We start from the raw sequence: 15,462 nt of genomic DNA, 5'->3' as shown, positions 1-15,462 counted from the left end.
GTGGTACATATACACAATGGAATACTATTCGGCAGTGAGAAAAGATGATATAGGAACATTTGTGACAACATGGATGGATCTTGAGAGAGTAATGCTGAGCGAAACAAGTCAGACAGAAAAAGCAGAGAACCATGTGATTTTACTGATATGTGGTATATAAACCAAAAACAACAAAAGAACAAGACAAACAAATGAGAAACAGAAACTCATAGACACGGACAATAGTTTAGTGGTTGCCAGAGGGTAAGGGGGGTGGGGGGGGAGGTGAGGGTAAGGGGGATCGAATATATGGTGATGGAAGAACTGACTCTGGGTGATGAACATACAATGGGATTTATAGATGATGTAATACAGAATTGTACACCTGAAATCTATGTAATTTTACTAACAATTGTCACCCCAATAAATTTAATTAAAAAAAAAATTATATATTAATATAATCAGATTTATGGCACTATAACAATTGTAATACATCCAAACATTGATCGTAACCATAACAGCAGATATCAAAATGATGTCTGTGAAAATTTTTAGGTTCATACACAGTGATAAATATTGGAAAATTGAAAAATAGCTATCAGTTTACACCACTGCAGTATTAATGACAACTTGGTTGTTTGGGTGTTGGATAAACAGCTAGTATTTGGGCAGCATGAGTATGTAAAACTTAACACTGCTTGTTTTCATCCACAAAATCTGCTCCAAAGCTAGTTAGACGCCAAGAAACACAGTTTGAATACTATATAGATTTTCATATACACATATGAAACGAAAATATTTTCCTTCAGTAAGGATTTTCACATGCCATATGTTTAATGGGAAAGAAGGAAAATGCTATGTAAACAGCCCAGTAAAGGTGAACTATTTATATTTCAGATCATATAGTTCTTACTCAAAAACGACATATATTCTTGTGATGCATTCAAAACTAGATCATCACTAGATATTAGAGCAAAGTAGACGGTATTCAGATTGAAGTTCAGCATCAGCTAGAAAAAAAGAGAAAGAATCATACTCTTTATCTAAAATGTAAGTATACATGTTAAGAAGAATGAAAAAAACCTATGAAGACTCCACTACCCAATAGGAGATTACTATTACATATCACTTGCCCATGGCTGCACACTGAGTTAACTGCTCTTCCTGCTGAGTTTCAGCTTCTGATTGTCTCATTCTTCATTCATTTATTCAACAAGCATGTGCTAAGGTACTACAACAAGCACTGAAGTTACAAGGTGAAGAGGACATGGTCCATCCCAGAACCATCACCTACTCTAAACTGGAAAAACAGGTTTCTTTCTTTCTATGTCCCAGGCTGATTTACATAACTGTGTGCTTCTGTGGTTAGTTGCTCATTCAGAAATTCCCCGGTCCATCTGTTCTGGGGTTCTGAGTCAGTGGGAGCAGAATATCATGGCGGAATTCTGGCCCCCGTCTCCTCCTGTATCTCATCCCAGCCTGGAGGAGGAGGCAGGAGGCCACGGAGGGAGCACTGGTGGGGCCCAGCATGCAGGTCTGAGTCCTGTGCTCCGGCAAGCGGGAGGAAGCACCTTGGGAGGCAGTATTACAGGTACTGGAACCTCAGGGCCTCAGAGTTGGCCTGCCAGGCTGTCACCTCAGGGCCTGGGAAGTGACGGGGGTGGCCTGGAAGTGGAGCTGAGAAGCAGCATAGGAGATGGTTAAGGCCACATGTCCTGGTTCAGATCCTGGCCATCATCCCCCAGTTGTGTGACCTTGGACAAGTTCTTTACGACCCCTTTCTCCTCTGAAAATGGTGATAATAAAGCACCTATTTCACAAGGTTATTGTCACTATTGAGTGAGTTGACATATCTGAAGTACCTAGCACCTGCCTGGCATGTAGAGAGCACGATGTAGATGGCGGTGATGCAAGGATGAGGATGGTTAACCTGTGTCTCCTGTTGGGTTCCTGGTCCACATATATGTATATATATTTAAACAGAACAGGACACCTAGTTCCATTCACTGGCAAATATTTTGTCGCATCCAGCACGTGGGGAGGGAGAAGGGCAGCTCGGGGTTAAGAAAAGACAGTAGCCATGAATAGAATGCAAGCGGGGCCCAGGGGCTGCAGTCTCAAGGACTGGCTCCAAACTGGCCAACACCTAGTTTTTATTGGTAAACTTCTAAAGAGGTAAAAGATTGTTAATGTTAAGATCTGTGAATTATGTACCTGCTGGCTGTCTTTCCAAAGGTTCCCATTATGTTCCAGCTTTACCTTCACACACGCACATCTCCAAGGAATCCATTGAAGGGGAGGGACCGATAGAATTCCATCAGGTCTCAGTTTGCTGAGGCCCCCCCTTGTGAGATCCTGGGGAGAGCGCGGGGGACAAACGGTTTGGCAGCTGTGAGGCAGCAGTATATGAACCCGCTGGTCTCTGCTTCACTGCCCTGTGTTTGCCCTTAGATCCCTGAGCGCTCACTCTGCCACGCCTGCCCAGCATGGCTTCACTGCTGCCAGCCACTGAGGAGAACTGGCCTTGGGCTGACTGCCAGGTGGCAGCGGACAGTCGAACTTCTTTGCCTCAGTTTCCTTATCTGTCACCCTCCCGGTTCTTCCTCCCAGTGCCCTCCAGGGATGTGAAGTGTCAGGTGACATCTATTACACATGACAAACGGTTTCCAAAGGCAGAACTTTGGTGACTGGTGTGGGAGAGCTGAGGGGGGGACTGGTCCTCCTGCCCTAGGAACCTTCCGTGGTTTGGAGGGAGTGACATGGAGACTAGTCCCTCCACAGTGCGGTGAGCAGACGCATGCCCCTCGGGTTATTCTGCCCACAGCGGGGACGTGGGATGCGGTTTAGAAAGTCAGTCTCACACCAGTGTTCTCCAGCCTCATTCTCTGACCCCAGATAGAAAGTGGCTATGCTTTTTGCCCCCAGGATGCTTAGAAAGGGGCAAAGGGTGGTTGTAGCAGAAAGAAAGTCTCAGTGATGTGACTCACCAGTGCTTCTTGCCTCAGGTACCTTTGTGCATCAGGTACCGTATAGGCATCTATTTTATAAAATGAGGAGAGCACGGCCCAGAGGGGCTCATTACTGTCCCCCCCACTCGTGCAGTGGGAGATGCCGGAGAAGGGATTTGAACTCAGACCTGGGGATTCCAAAGTCTGTTCTTTCCAAGGGGAATCCTGATTCTGAGCCTCAGGAGGCTGGTTGGAGTTCCCCTCCTCTCTCTTCTGTCCTCCGGGAACATTGTTGTGAAAGCCTCCCGCTCACACACGTGATGTTTGTGTGTGCTTTTTCCTGCTGGGAGTCAGCCTTCCCGCCCTTCCCCCCTTCCCCCCTGCTGGTCTTGGCCCTGCAGGGCTGTGGGCTTCACCTGAGAACCTCCCCCAAGTGAACACACCCACCTGCCTCTCTGCAGGCCAGGAATTCCATGCCTGCCTTGCTCCCTTCTTTCAGTTTACCTCCTGCGATGTGGGGGAGGAGAGCAAGCCATTAGCAAGTGAGAGGAACCTGTGCTAAAACGTGTGGCTGACCTTGGGCTTTTGCGAGAAGTGTGGATTTTCTGAGACCCCCTTGGGGAGTGAGATACTGTGACAGTGTTTGCTGTGGCTCTGGAGGTATGCCTGGGTGAAAAGATGAAATGCGGTGACTGAGGCATTCTCCTGTCACTGAAAGGGCAAAGGCCTGGCAGGGGGTGGCTCCAGAGTCTGCCTTGACAGGCTGTGTGACCTTGGGCACGTCACTCCCTGTTCTGGGCCGCTCTGCCTCCCTGTAACATGAGGAGTTTGTACCAAATGGTTCCTCAGGTCCTTTCAGCCCTCAAGGTTCTACAGCTTTAGATGCCTCTATTAGGAAATACAGAGCCCAAGCTCCTTCTTTCTTCCTTCTCCCTGTTGCCTCTTTAAAGCTGAGGTTTACTTTGCAGCTCGTGTTAATTAGAAAGCTGTAATGCGTGCTGTGGAAGGACCCAGGAGAAGTTGCAGGGCCATATTCCCTGAGACATCCAGGCTGGAAAGTTTTCCAGTAAGGACAGGTTCAAACAGGATAACCCTGGGCCCGTGGACAGGATACAACCTTGGCTGCTCATTTACCTCAGGGGACACAGTTTAGTGCTTTAGGACCTGGCCAGAACCCTGGCAGGACCGTCCCCACACGACCTACTTAGCACCCTGTGTGGCAGAAAGGAGTGGGCCAGCTGGTGCAGAGCCCTCCGCCTGGGGACCCTGGACTTCTTGGGCCTTGGAGTGGGAGAGTGGGACGAGTCCTCCCAGGACTGAGACAGCTCCTCTTTGACAGACGGGCATGGCAAGGGCCACTCTTCCAGGGGCGGGCTCTCTACCTTGATGGGCCGCCCTGAGTGTGGCATTTCCTCCCCCTGGATGTCTTCCTCCTTGATGGACTGAACTGGAAGCAGAGGGCACAGCCCTTCTCCAAGCAGGAGTTTCTCCTCTTTCACTGGTCCTGCAGTGGGCAGAGGGGCTACCCCCTCATCCGCCAGCAGCACCTGAAAGGCAAGCAGGGATAAGGTGGAAGGGAGCTGTTGAAGCCTCGAGACTCAACCCAGTCGCCCGGCGGGACACAAGATCATGACTAAAGTAAGTGACATGCTGCAACTGATCTTCTTTTTGTCTTTTTAAAATCTTAAAAAGTATAAAATACAAGAATATATGACGGGGTGGCCCGGTGGCCCAGGCGTTTGGAGCTCTGTGCTCCTAACTCCGAAGGCTGCCGGTTCGATTCCCACATGGGCCAGTGGGCTCTCAACCACAATGGTTGCTGGTTCAACTCCTGGAAGGGATGGTGGGCTGTGCCCCCTGCAACTAGAAAATGGCAACTGGACCTGGAGCTGAGCTGTGCCCTCCACAACTAAGACTGAAAGGACAAAAACTTGAGGCTGAATGGCACCCTCCACAACTAAGATTGAAAGGACAACTTGACTTGGAAAGAAGGCCTGGAAGTGCACACTGTTCCCCAATAAAGTCCTGTTCCCCCGCCCCAATAAGAATATATGACGAAGATAGTAGTTCAGTTCCAGGGGGTGAAGATAGAGCATTTAAGATGGTGCTGACATAATCATTATCTATCTGAAGTAAAATAAAATTAGATATCTATTTTATACCTTCTACAAAGACGACAGAAAAATTAAAACCATACAAATCCTGAAAGAGAACCTAGGAGACTACATGTACAATCTGAGGGTAGGGGTGACCCTTCTTAACCAAGACTGGAAACCCAGAAGCTGTAAAAGAGAAGAGATACATATTTGACCACATAAAAATTTAGTATCTTACTGTGGCAAGAGACCCCATAAACAAAGTTCAGAAACAAACAATAGAAGTAAAAAAATATCTTCAGCATAAAAGACAAGGTTAATATTTTAACAACAAAGAACTCCCACAAATTATTAACGAAACCCGGTAGAAAAATGGGCAATGTCCATAAATAAACATTTCATAGTGAACAATCCCAAGTGACCAAATATAATGAGGAGGTGCTCACATTTACTGCTAAGCAAATAGTTTATGGAGACATCCTTTATGCACATTAGATAGGCAAATATTAAAAAGATTAATAACACCAATTGCTGGCAAAGAAAGACACAGGTCTTGTCATAGCCTGCTGGTGGAAATGTGAATTATCACAGATTTTTTTGGAAAAGCAATCTAGCAATATCAGGTAAAATTTAGAATACCTCTTCACTGAGCAATGTCATATCTGGGACTCTATCCCACAGACATGAAAGCATTAGTAAGAAAGATACTTGCAAAGATATTTATTGCAATGTTGTTCATAAGGCAAAAGAACTAGAAACAAAATGTGCCCATAAAAGTGGAATGGCTGGAAAAATTATGGCATAGCCACACCATGGAATATTATGTGGCCATTAAAAGACAATAATTAGGGTGGCCAGATGGCTCAGTTGGTTAGAGCGCCAGCTCTCAGCAGCAGTGTTGCCGGTTCGATTCCTGCATGGGATGGTGGGCTGCGCCCCCTGCAACTAGGATTGAAGACAGTGACTGGGCTTGGGGTTTGGCTGCGCCCTCCACAACTAGATTGAAAGAACGGCGACTTGGCTTGGGGCTGAAGGGCCCTGGAGAGGCACGCTGTTCCCCGATATTCCCCAATAAAAGAAGAAGAAAAGGGGGAAAAAATTGAAGAAAAAAAAAAAGACAATGAATTAGAGCTATGCCAAGTGGTTTGGAAGAATTTCCATGAAGCAGAGTGTGTAATATGATCCCATTTTCAATGTTCTGTGTTGTGTGTGTATATATAAAATGACTATGGCTATATATGTCTGCTATACTAAGAGCATGGATAAAGTATGGAAGAAAGCACTCTAAATTGTAAACATGGGTTAGCTTGGGGAGCGAGGGTGGTGTGGGTGAAGGGGAAATGGAGGCGAGACAAAAAGAAGGAGGAAAAAGACTGCATTAAAACAAAAACAATACACATGCTACGATCACATTAATACACATATGTAAAATTATATATAGTGATATGTATAATTTTATATATTTTTTAAAAATATTTTTTAAATAAAACAAAAGCAAACCCAAGTCTCTCTAAACTCCAGAGCCCATGCTATTTCCATCTCAGTGAGGAGGCAGGAGCCCTTTTCCCTACTTTGTTATAGGTCAGCTCCTGCTCTCAAAACCTTCTCGAAAGGGTTAAGTTCAGACTTGGTAGCCCATCGCAGTATGGCCTTAACTTAATCTCCTCACTTTCCCTCAAACTAGACCAGTGATGCTCCATCGAGGAGTGATTCCACCCCCAGGAGACATTTGGCCATGTCTGGAGACATTTTGATTGTCACACAGGTTGGGGTGGGAGTGCTCCTGGCATCTAGTGGGAGGAGACAAGGGATGTCATTAAACATCCTCCCGTGCACAGGGCAGCAGCCCTTCACCCCCAGAAAAGATTTATCCAGCTCTAAATGTCAACAGTGCCGAGGCTGAGAAACTCGGAGCCAGACTGACCCAGGCCCTCCACTGTTACTGGGCACAAGCTGGCATCTCCTGCCTCCATGCTCTCTTCACACCTGTTTGCTTCCCTAAATCTACTCCTTTCTAAGACCTACTTCCCTTGCAAACTCTTCCTTAACCCTCCGAGCCCATCTATCATCATCACCTTGTCTGAATTCTTATGAACTCATCAGGTATTTATGGGCCTTCTGATACCATTACATTGTAATCTAAATTCCTTTTTAGCTTTTATAATTAAGTTTTCCTTTGTATGTATGCCTTGTCTGCCCAACTAGACGTATAAGCTTCTCAAGGAACATTCAGCAGAGTGCGTTGCAGGTGTAGGTTCAACACTTTTACTCTTCCCAGGAAATCAGAAGCCACTCACCTTAGGGGCAATGCGCACTCGCTTGCTATGGCGGGCAAGCTCTGAGCTCATGAGGGAAGCTGCCAGGGGCAGTGGCACCTTCACCGAGGGCTGTAGCACCAGCGGCTGATTCACCGGGAACTGGATGGGCACCAGGTACGAACTGACGCGGGGCAGCAGCGGCTTCATCTTCCGCCCTGGGAGGAAATAGGATGGGTGAGGGGCAGAGGTCCAGGACACACCCCTTCTCATCCGCTCTGGGATCAGATCCCTCTGAGCTGGGCACAGCATCCGGAGTCTGATCCCTTCCGGCCGTGCTCCCAGAGCAAGGCTCAGGCCGGAAGTCCACTCTCCCATACTAACGTGCGCCCAGGGGGAGGTCGGCTCTGATGGTCACGTTCCGGCGGAGCTCAGGATTGGGCCGCTTCTGCTGCTGCGTGTGGCAGACAGAGAGAGAAAGAAACACGGGTTAATCAGGTGGGGAGACGGTGGGGGCACCCACTGGCTGCCCTGGCACCGTGCACTGAGCTAACCGACAGCCCAGAAATGGAAGCTGCTCTGGGAGATTTCAGGCGAGCACTGCCAGCAAAGCCTAGATAGTGGCAAAGGTGGACAGCACACAGACGCACGGTGGCAGATGTTCCCAGCACCTCATCCATGTGTCCTCACCACCCCAAGGGATGCTACAGCATGGAGCTCTAGGAGTGGCAAAGGAAAGCCAGAGGAAACACTGCCACCTGCCAGGCCCGCCATGCACTGTGGTTGCTGTGCCACACGCACCACACCCGTGCCATGTCCTCCTGCCACGTACGCTCTGCTCAGTGTGCCTTCGTGATGCGAGGGGCAGGAGCAGTGGGCACAAGCCCTCCTTCTGGGGAGATGAGGTGGCAGTCACACAGTGCCTCACTCCCAGAAGCTCGGGGTGCCCTGTGTGCAGGGCTGGCAGTCACCCAGCCACAGGCTCCCTTCCCCTGCTTAGTGTCTTGTCCCTGTCCACTAAAGCCATGCTGAGCAGTGAAAGGAAAACAAGGCCAAGCCCCAAGCCAGAGGGAAAGAATCTTACTGACTCCAAGTGCTCGGGCGATTGTGGAGACCCTGGGTCCAGTGGCTGGTGGCGGTCAGGCATTGTGGGAGAGAAATGAGATGAAGTTACCACCAGCACGGTCAACCAGGCCGATCACATTGGGAAAAACACCTATTCCCGACTGGCGCCGAGGGCCACCCTGGACCACCATCCCTCCCAGGAGAATGGTGACAGCTAGGAGCGCATGGGCACTCTGAAATCCCAACACAATTGCTTCTGAATGCTAGCTCGGTTTCTGGCCTCCAGCCTAAAGCGCTTTTTTAAAACAAGTTTTCTCAGACTTTGTAAGAATCACCTGAGGTGCTTGTTAAAAATACATATTTCTGGACCCATCCCAGACCCACTGAATCAGAAGCCCCCAAACAGGAGCCTGGGAAGCTGTATTTTAATAAGCATCCCAGGCAGTTCTTATCCACACAGCAGTTAGGGAAACACTGCCTCACGATGTCCTCTATTTGGATCAGAGCAATCCTCTCCATGGCCTGGTTTAGCACCAAAGAGTGTCATTTGGTATTTGTCAACTGTACTTAATCCTGTGAGTTACATGCAAATCACCTATGGGGCTGGGTGGCTTCTAACTCTGCCCTGATCAGTTAAGCTCGTCACAAGGACAACTTGGTTCCTTTTTGAGATAGATATGACCACGTCCAACTCTGGCCCCATGCAGACGGAGCCAGGACACGCACCTTAAACACCTGGTCCAAAGTCAAGTAGCGATTGGCACTGGGGTGAATGGTCCAAAAGGAGACCTTGCCATTGGCAGATGTCTCTTGAACAAACATGTCATGCAGAGAAAGGTTGTGGCGAATGGAATTCTGAAAGAAGAGAAAGACAACCGGAGAGGAGGTGCTTTAGCTTCAGAAACATCACCTTTGCTGTTTCCTGTAGGGAAATCAGCCTCAGGCCTTACTCACTGTACCCAGCACAGGCTTAGTGGAGTGTCCGCCTCACTCCCTGACCGTCATGCTGCAGAGTCGCCCACCTCAGCTATAAACCCGTCTATCCAGGGATTAAGGCTGAGGCCATTCCTTAGGTTGGTGTTAGGGAAACACCAACTAAGAAAGAGGAGTGAGACTGTGAAGCAATAGTCAACAGCAAGATAGGCGAGTAACAGCATTCAGAAACTAGGAAATGTAGTTGAGGTGAGAGGGTGAAGTTAAAAGTTCTACTGTGGGAAGAACCAAACAAAAAACCTGTGGCTTGGAGTTGAGCACCTGTCAGAGGACCTGAACTGTGGCACTGACATTGTCGTGTGAGTTGCAATGACTTCCAGGCATCTGTGTTCCCATGAACAAAATGAAGAGAGAATCCCTGCCTTCTAGAGATAATATGTGACATCAGAGGAGGTGAATCACGAGGCTCACAGACAGCATTTTTTAAAAAGGTCTTTTCATAAGGCTACTTAGTGACTCCAGCTGCTGTTCAATGCAGCACAAGTGAACTTAGTGCTACACTGAAAAGTCCCCATAAACCTTTGGTAGTGACACATGAGGCTGCCCAGCTCTTATCAATGGTTTTGCCTGGATTCAGCAGGATCAAGTCACAATCCAAAAGATATAACTGTTTATAGTTCTAGCATCCTTTGCACTTAACACTCCCTCAGGACACCAGACACAAACTGTTGCACATCTGTGCAGACACACTGTCAGGCCAGAGTGGCCTTGACTTTGGTTGTTATGGGACACAGTACCTTCCAGCCTGGCTTGGCCATGTGCTTAAAATAAGGGAAGTGGTCCTCGATCCAAGTGTAGATGTCTTTCAAGGTCATGTGCTTCCTCTCGGTGCTGTTGATGGCGAATTGTATCATGGCCATGTAAGAGTATGGGGGCCGCTCAGACACAGAGTCCTGCCAGGATGACGATGCTCCCGGGGGCTCTTCAACCTGGGGTTTGTAAGAAGCCAGAGGGAGAGAGAAAAAGGAACGACATGGAAGCATTCACAAGACCTCCTCCACCCTCGCTCAAAGGACATTCCCTAGAGAAGCCTTGTGTCCCATAAAATCACACTGGAAACAAACTCATCTGAGACCGCTGTTCCATAGAATAAAAGTTTAGGACTAGGCAGGATCGGAGAGATGATCCAGTCCGGTCCCCAGACAACGTAGAACCACTTGTCTGTCTTTACTCATTTTGTGAAAGATACTGACCAATAATAAGTGGAACTCCAGTGTTTGCTAGTTGAAAACCTCTCAGGAAAGTTTGGGCATATATTATAATTCTTAATGCATTGATTTTACACTAAAAGCACACCCACTTTTCAGACCTGGGGGTCAAGAGACCTAGGTCTTAGTCCGATTCCTACTCCTGATGTGATGTGAATAAATCCATCTCCTTTCAATGTTTGTGTGAGAAATATCTCCAAGAGTACAGGACAGACAAATGTCTGCAAAGCACACATCTGGCTAAGTCTTAGGCAAGGAGCTGATCATTCACATTTTAAAATATTGAGCTTTATTACATTTAGATACATATTTATAAATTTATATATTTATTTAATGTATATTTATATAAATATAAATTTATTGTATTATATATTTATATAAATAACTTTATAAAGTACACAAGTTTTAAATGAACAACTCAGTTTTACTTTTGTAAACATCCATGTAAATTTTCACTTTTAAAGGTTGTGGAATGAACGATTAAAGGATACCGTATTTTTCTTTAAAAAATGAAATAAAATAAAAATAAATTACTTACTTACTTAAAAAAATAATAAAGGATACCATATTTCGCCGTGTATAATGTGCTCCCGTGTATAATGCGCACCCACGTTTTTGGCCCAAACTTTCAGGGGAAAAAAGTCTTTCGTTTTAATTTTCCAAGGAATTTTTGTAAAAAATATCAGCTAGATTGCCAGCTCCCGCCTCAAGTGTACAAAGAGAAATGTCGCCTTGTTCATCCTGTGGTAACAGAGTCGGCATCACCTGTCTTATCAAGTCACAGTCACTTACTCTGTGGACAAGACGTCGCTCTTTGTTTCATTTCATTGAATTGTTTGCTGAAATTACTTTCATTGCAAGTTCGTAGTAAGTTCAACAAAACCGATGATCATATTCCAGGATATTATTTTGCATATGGATAGCGTAACTGATTTCTAGAGTTACACTTTTAACTCATATGCATCAATAAAAGAATTAAAAACATTTATATAGATTAGAATTAGTACTACCCATGTATAATGCGCATCCTTATTCTTCCCTCACAAATGTGGGCAAAACAGTGCGCATTGTGCACGGCAAAATATGGTATGTACAACAGAAGCTAGGTGTGTGGCTACTGTGAAAATCAACCCCAGGCTACACAATCGGGTCAAATCAATTTTGATTGCTGGGGAAGAATGTAAAATTCACATTTAACTCACTTTATTTGCTATTAATGTATCTTCTAAGAGAACTACATGGTTAAAAATGCTGTATTCCTTTCATACCATTGGGATGCCCTTTAAAGTTTAAGTAGCTTTCCAAACTAAGATCTCTTCATCATTTCCTGAATACTTACTGAGGGTGGGGTACTAAACTCAGTGCTGATGGAGCACAGTGAGCCAGAGGAATCTGCCGGCAAGGAAATTTCCCTGCAGATGGGGGAGAAAGACCCCAGGCAGAAAGGTAGCTCAAAAGTTATACAGAATCGCACTAAGTGAAGTGCTAACAACAGAACCTGGAAATTCTGCTGCACAGGCCACTTGCTCCATTTCCGCTCTTAGGACCTCTCTGCACAGGCTCTGGTTTCCCTAGTAAACGACAGGACAGTTCACCTTAACCTGACTCTCCTCCAGGTGGCGATTCTCCTTTCCCTCCTTCTCTTGCTTGAAGCTGCAGGAGCCCAGTCCATCAGAACTCATCTTTCCAAGCCACTGAATGTTGGTCAAGCTGTTGTCGAGAGTGCAGCCTGCTGCCTCACCACCAGCTAGAAGGGAAACAAGTCAAGATGCCACTTAGCTGCCTGATCTGTTGCCTGGCAGGCCCATCAAAGGTGGTGCTTAGGGATCACCTCTCTAAGACCTCTACCCTTAGGATTGGGAGCATAGGCCGAATCTATTGTGGCCCCATCATGGATTTCAGGAGAAATTCAGGGGCATAGTTCAAGTTGCATTTCCCTCTAAGCCACACTGAGCCTAGAGATTAGTCAAAGCAACCTTATAAAGGAGTTACTGAGTATCTGCATAGAGAAAATAACTTTTCCTCTTCATGCTTCATTTTTCTCCTTTATTAAGATGGAGAAAGATTCCTACTTCTTTATCCAGTCAATGGGAAGGACAAATAGAAACAATAAACAAATCCTTTTCCAATATAAAGAAGGCAATAGAAGTGCTAAATGACAATTACAATCTTTTGGACTGTACCCAAAGGATTTGGGTCAAGGTTTCAGAATGAAGAAAGACAAGACTTTCCCCTGGTTCGGGCTAGATGCCTGTCTAGTGCAGGTATCTACACGACTGACTGCAGTCCTTGCCGCCAATGGGGACAGGCTGGGCTCCTCACCCTTTGCCTGGCAGACCACGTACCACAGCTCTCCCATCTCTGCCCGGAAAGGGTTCCAAGTGGTCTAGGAAGATTCACATCCTTCGCTGCAGGTTTTGGTCCCAGGGTCTCGGGGATCACTTCTGTCCTCTTGGGATCATTGCTGGTTTGGGCTTGAGGCTGGGGTCCTGGAGGGTGAGTGGGGGCTCCGCCACAGCTGATGAGGATGAATTTGTTGGGCCCATTGCTGCCACTCTCTTTTCCTTTGGCGGTCAATGCTGTGATGATGCTCTGGATATTGGCATTATTGGGGATGGCCACCACTTGGGTGTTGGGCATGGTGGGGTGGTTAATAATCTTGATCCCAGCTGGAAACCTGCAAGAATTGGACGCTGCCACCTCCTTGGAGGCCTGTGCTTGACTAGGCTCTTGTTGGGCTGGGGGCCTCTTAGGCTCCTCTTTTGATGTTTCACCTGGGGCATTTTGAACAGGAAGGGGCAGCCTCCGTCTTTTGAGAATCAGTGGCCGACGGGGGCTGGTTTTCATTATGAATCTGTGCTTTCACTCTCCATTGAGAATCACAAGCACGGACCCTGGAAAGTGCAAGGAGCAGCACGATGTCAGAGATCTGTTAGGCTGAGAAGGAGGTTCTGTTAGAGAGAGGCGTTCCTCTTCCTATGACCAGAAGCATGTGCCCACAGGCCCAGGTGAATGTTCCCTGGGCCTTTGTAAAGACCTCAGACAATAAGGAGATGAGTTCTACTGGCAAAAGAAAGCTAAAGCTGAAACAAACAGAAGCAATACAAATGGGGAAAGTGGGAGATTCGGCTGAATGTAGGTCAACACAGACGAAGGTCTTCTGGAAGCTTGAGAATGTTTGGCTACAGAAACAAGAGGGACCGTTATAAAAATGTAGAAATGTCTGTTATTGCCTATTAGAATCCAGATCATCTGCAGGGACTGTAGGGACAGGACTGCTGGAATAGGAGGACATTTGGACAATGAGGAGTCCTGACGACACTCTGATCCCAGTCTATTTTAGGATAGAGCTTGTACATTTTTATACCATCTTAGTTTATAAATAAAAGGGTCAGTGCCCATAGCATCAGAGGAGAACGGCAGATTGTACCATTGCTCTATGGCCACACCGCTGAAGAAAGCATCCCCAGTTCACGAGACCTCTGATAAAAAGGGAACTGCTCAATTCAAGGCCCATGGCAAACTTGTGCACACTGTGCACTGCATAACAGTGAGGGCTGCCATTCATTTCACAGGCTATTATCTTTGCATTGATTTTTTAAAAGTACATGTTTCTTTCACAATTTGCAAAATATTTATATAGTGACATTCTAGTACTTGCATGTGCTTATTCATATTTTTCACTTTCTAAGCATGTTACTGTGTTACTTAATTCCTTTCCCAGAACCAAGACTATAGTTCTTATCTGCTGACTACTAAAATGTGCTGTCATCAATATGATAAGGCGGTTTTGTAATGCTAAAAAAATAGTTTTATTTAAAAAATAATTGTACTTTGCTGATTTTAATAGACATATACTCTACCATTATGTAAAATTGTGTAATCCTAGCTAAATAGAGGTACTTTGACAAGGGAATGGGCTGTTTATTTTTTAGGACATCTGATATCTCCCTGAAAATGACTCACACTCATATGACATTTGTCATTGGCCTCCTTCCTCCCTTTCCTTTATACCTAGGTTTCCTCTCATTTCAAATCTGTTTTACTTCCACCTTATAGCTCTTCAAGCCTTCCTCCCTTTCCCATCAGTCAGTAAATACTATTATTCCCTCCCCACTCCCCAAAGATATCTTTTGGGTCTAAGGATTAATATTCCCTTCTACTTTCTGACCAGCCTCTTCCTATCATTGCCAACACTTTCTCTAGCCCAGGGTATTTCCAGAGTGACTCCACGGACCTCACCACCATACTGACCAGGGAAACCTTGCACGGTTCTGAAGACCCAGAAGGGTCCTTGAAGATGGTGGAGTGGAGGTAGTGTGGTATATAATGGTGAGAGCAACTGGAAGCAGGGGGTGTGTGGGCAGGTTTGTCTTTGACTTAATGCCGAATCAGCTCAATCTTCATCCCAGTTACAGCCTGCCTAGGAAAGTAGGCCACGCCAGCCCTCCCGAGGCTGCGGGGAGGGTGCAGAGGTCAAACTTCCAGGGAAGCCCACGGGGTGCTTTGGGAAAGAAGTGAGGACAGGCCAGGGGGGTGGATGCAGAAAAAGTTTGCACCCTCGCTCAGACCTCCTTCCCGGTGGCCCCAAATCTCAACTCTTGTCCCGCGCCCTACTGCGCGACCCCTTGACCTCGGCACCCGAGACCTTGCTCCCTGCTTCCTCCAAGGCCCGGCCTCAGCCTTCATTCCTCCGCTCCCGCTCACCTCACGGCTGCAGCCGCCGCTGCTGCTGGGCTGTGGCTCCTAGGGCGGCTCCGGGCTCCTCCAACCTGGGGGCCGAGCCAGGGTCCCGGACAGGGACTCGCGCCAGGCCAGCCGGGTCCCCGGCGGTGCGGGAGGGGTGGGGAATCCCGGGGGATCCCGGGAGGGGAGGGGGTCCTGGGCTGGGGGCCGGGGGTGGGGTCGGGCACCGGAG

At 47.0% G+C, this 15,462-nt stretch overlaps 1 protein-coding gene across 2 annotated transcripts; it reads right to left on the bottom strand.

Moving 5' to 3' along the window:
* Window positions 1-424: 424 nt before the first annotated feature.
* On the bottom strand, window positions 425-15,461 carry LOC148759143 (forkhead box protein M1-like). 2 transcript variants are annotated; one of them, XM_088802096.1, is made up of 11 exons: window positions 15,252-15,460; window positions 12,890-13,438; window positions 12,140-12,291; window positions 10,074-10,265; window positions 9,070-9,198; window positions 8,363-8,407; window positions 7,663-7,732; window positions 7,321-7,496; window positions 4,310-4,474; window positions 2,194-2,334; window positions 425-989 (listed from the first exon to the last, which is right to left on the bottom strand). In XM_088802096.1, the coding sequence occupies exons 2-11, from the start codon at window positions 13,389-13,391 to the stop codon at window positions 873-875; spliced, it is 1,689 nt and encodes a 562-aa protein (XP_088658222.1). In that variant the 5' UTR covers window positions 13,392-13,438; window positions 15,252-15,460; the 3' UTR covers window positions 425-872. The 2 variants fall into 2 exon arrangements, with proteins under 2 accessions (XP_088658222.1, XP_088658225.1); XM_088802099.1 differs by lacking the exon at window positions 9,070-9,198 and having other exon boundaries at window positions 15,252-15,461.
* Window position 15,462: the final 1 nt, after the last annotated feature.

Source organism: Rhinolophus sinicus, chromosome 1 (genome assembly GCF_057876585.1).
Source record: "Rhinolophus sinicus isolate RSI-liver-muscle chromosome 1, RSI-T2T, whole genome shotgun sequence".
NCBI classification, from domain to species: domain Eukaryota; kingdom Metazoa; phylum Chordata; class Mammalia; order Chiroptera; family Rhinolophidae; genus Rhinolophus; species Rhinolophus sinicus.
Note: the sequence above shows the minus strand (reverse complement) of the source record. Positions and strands in the feature narration are given on the sequence as shown.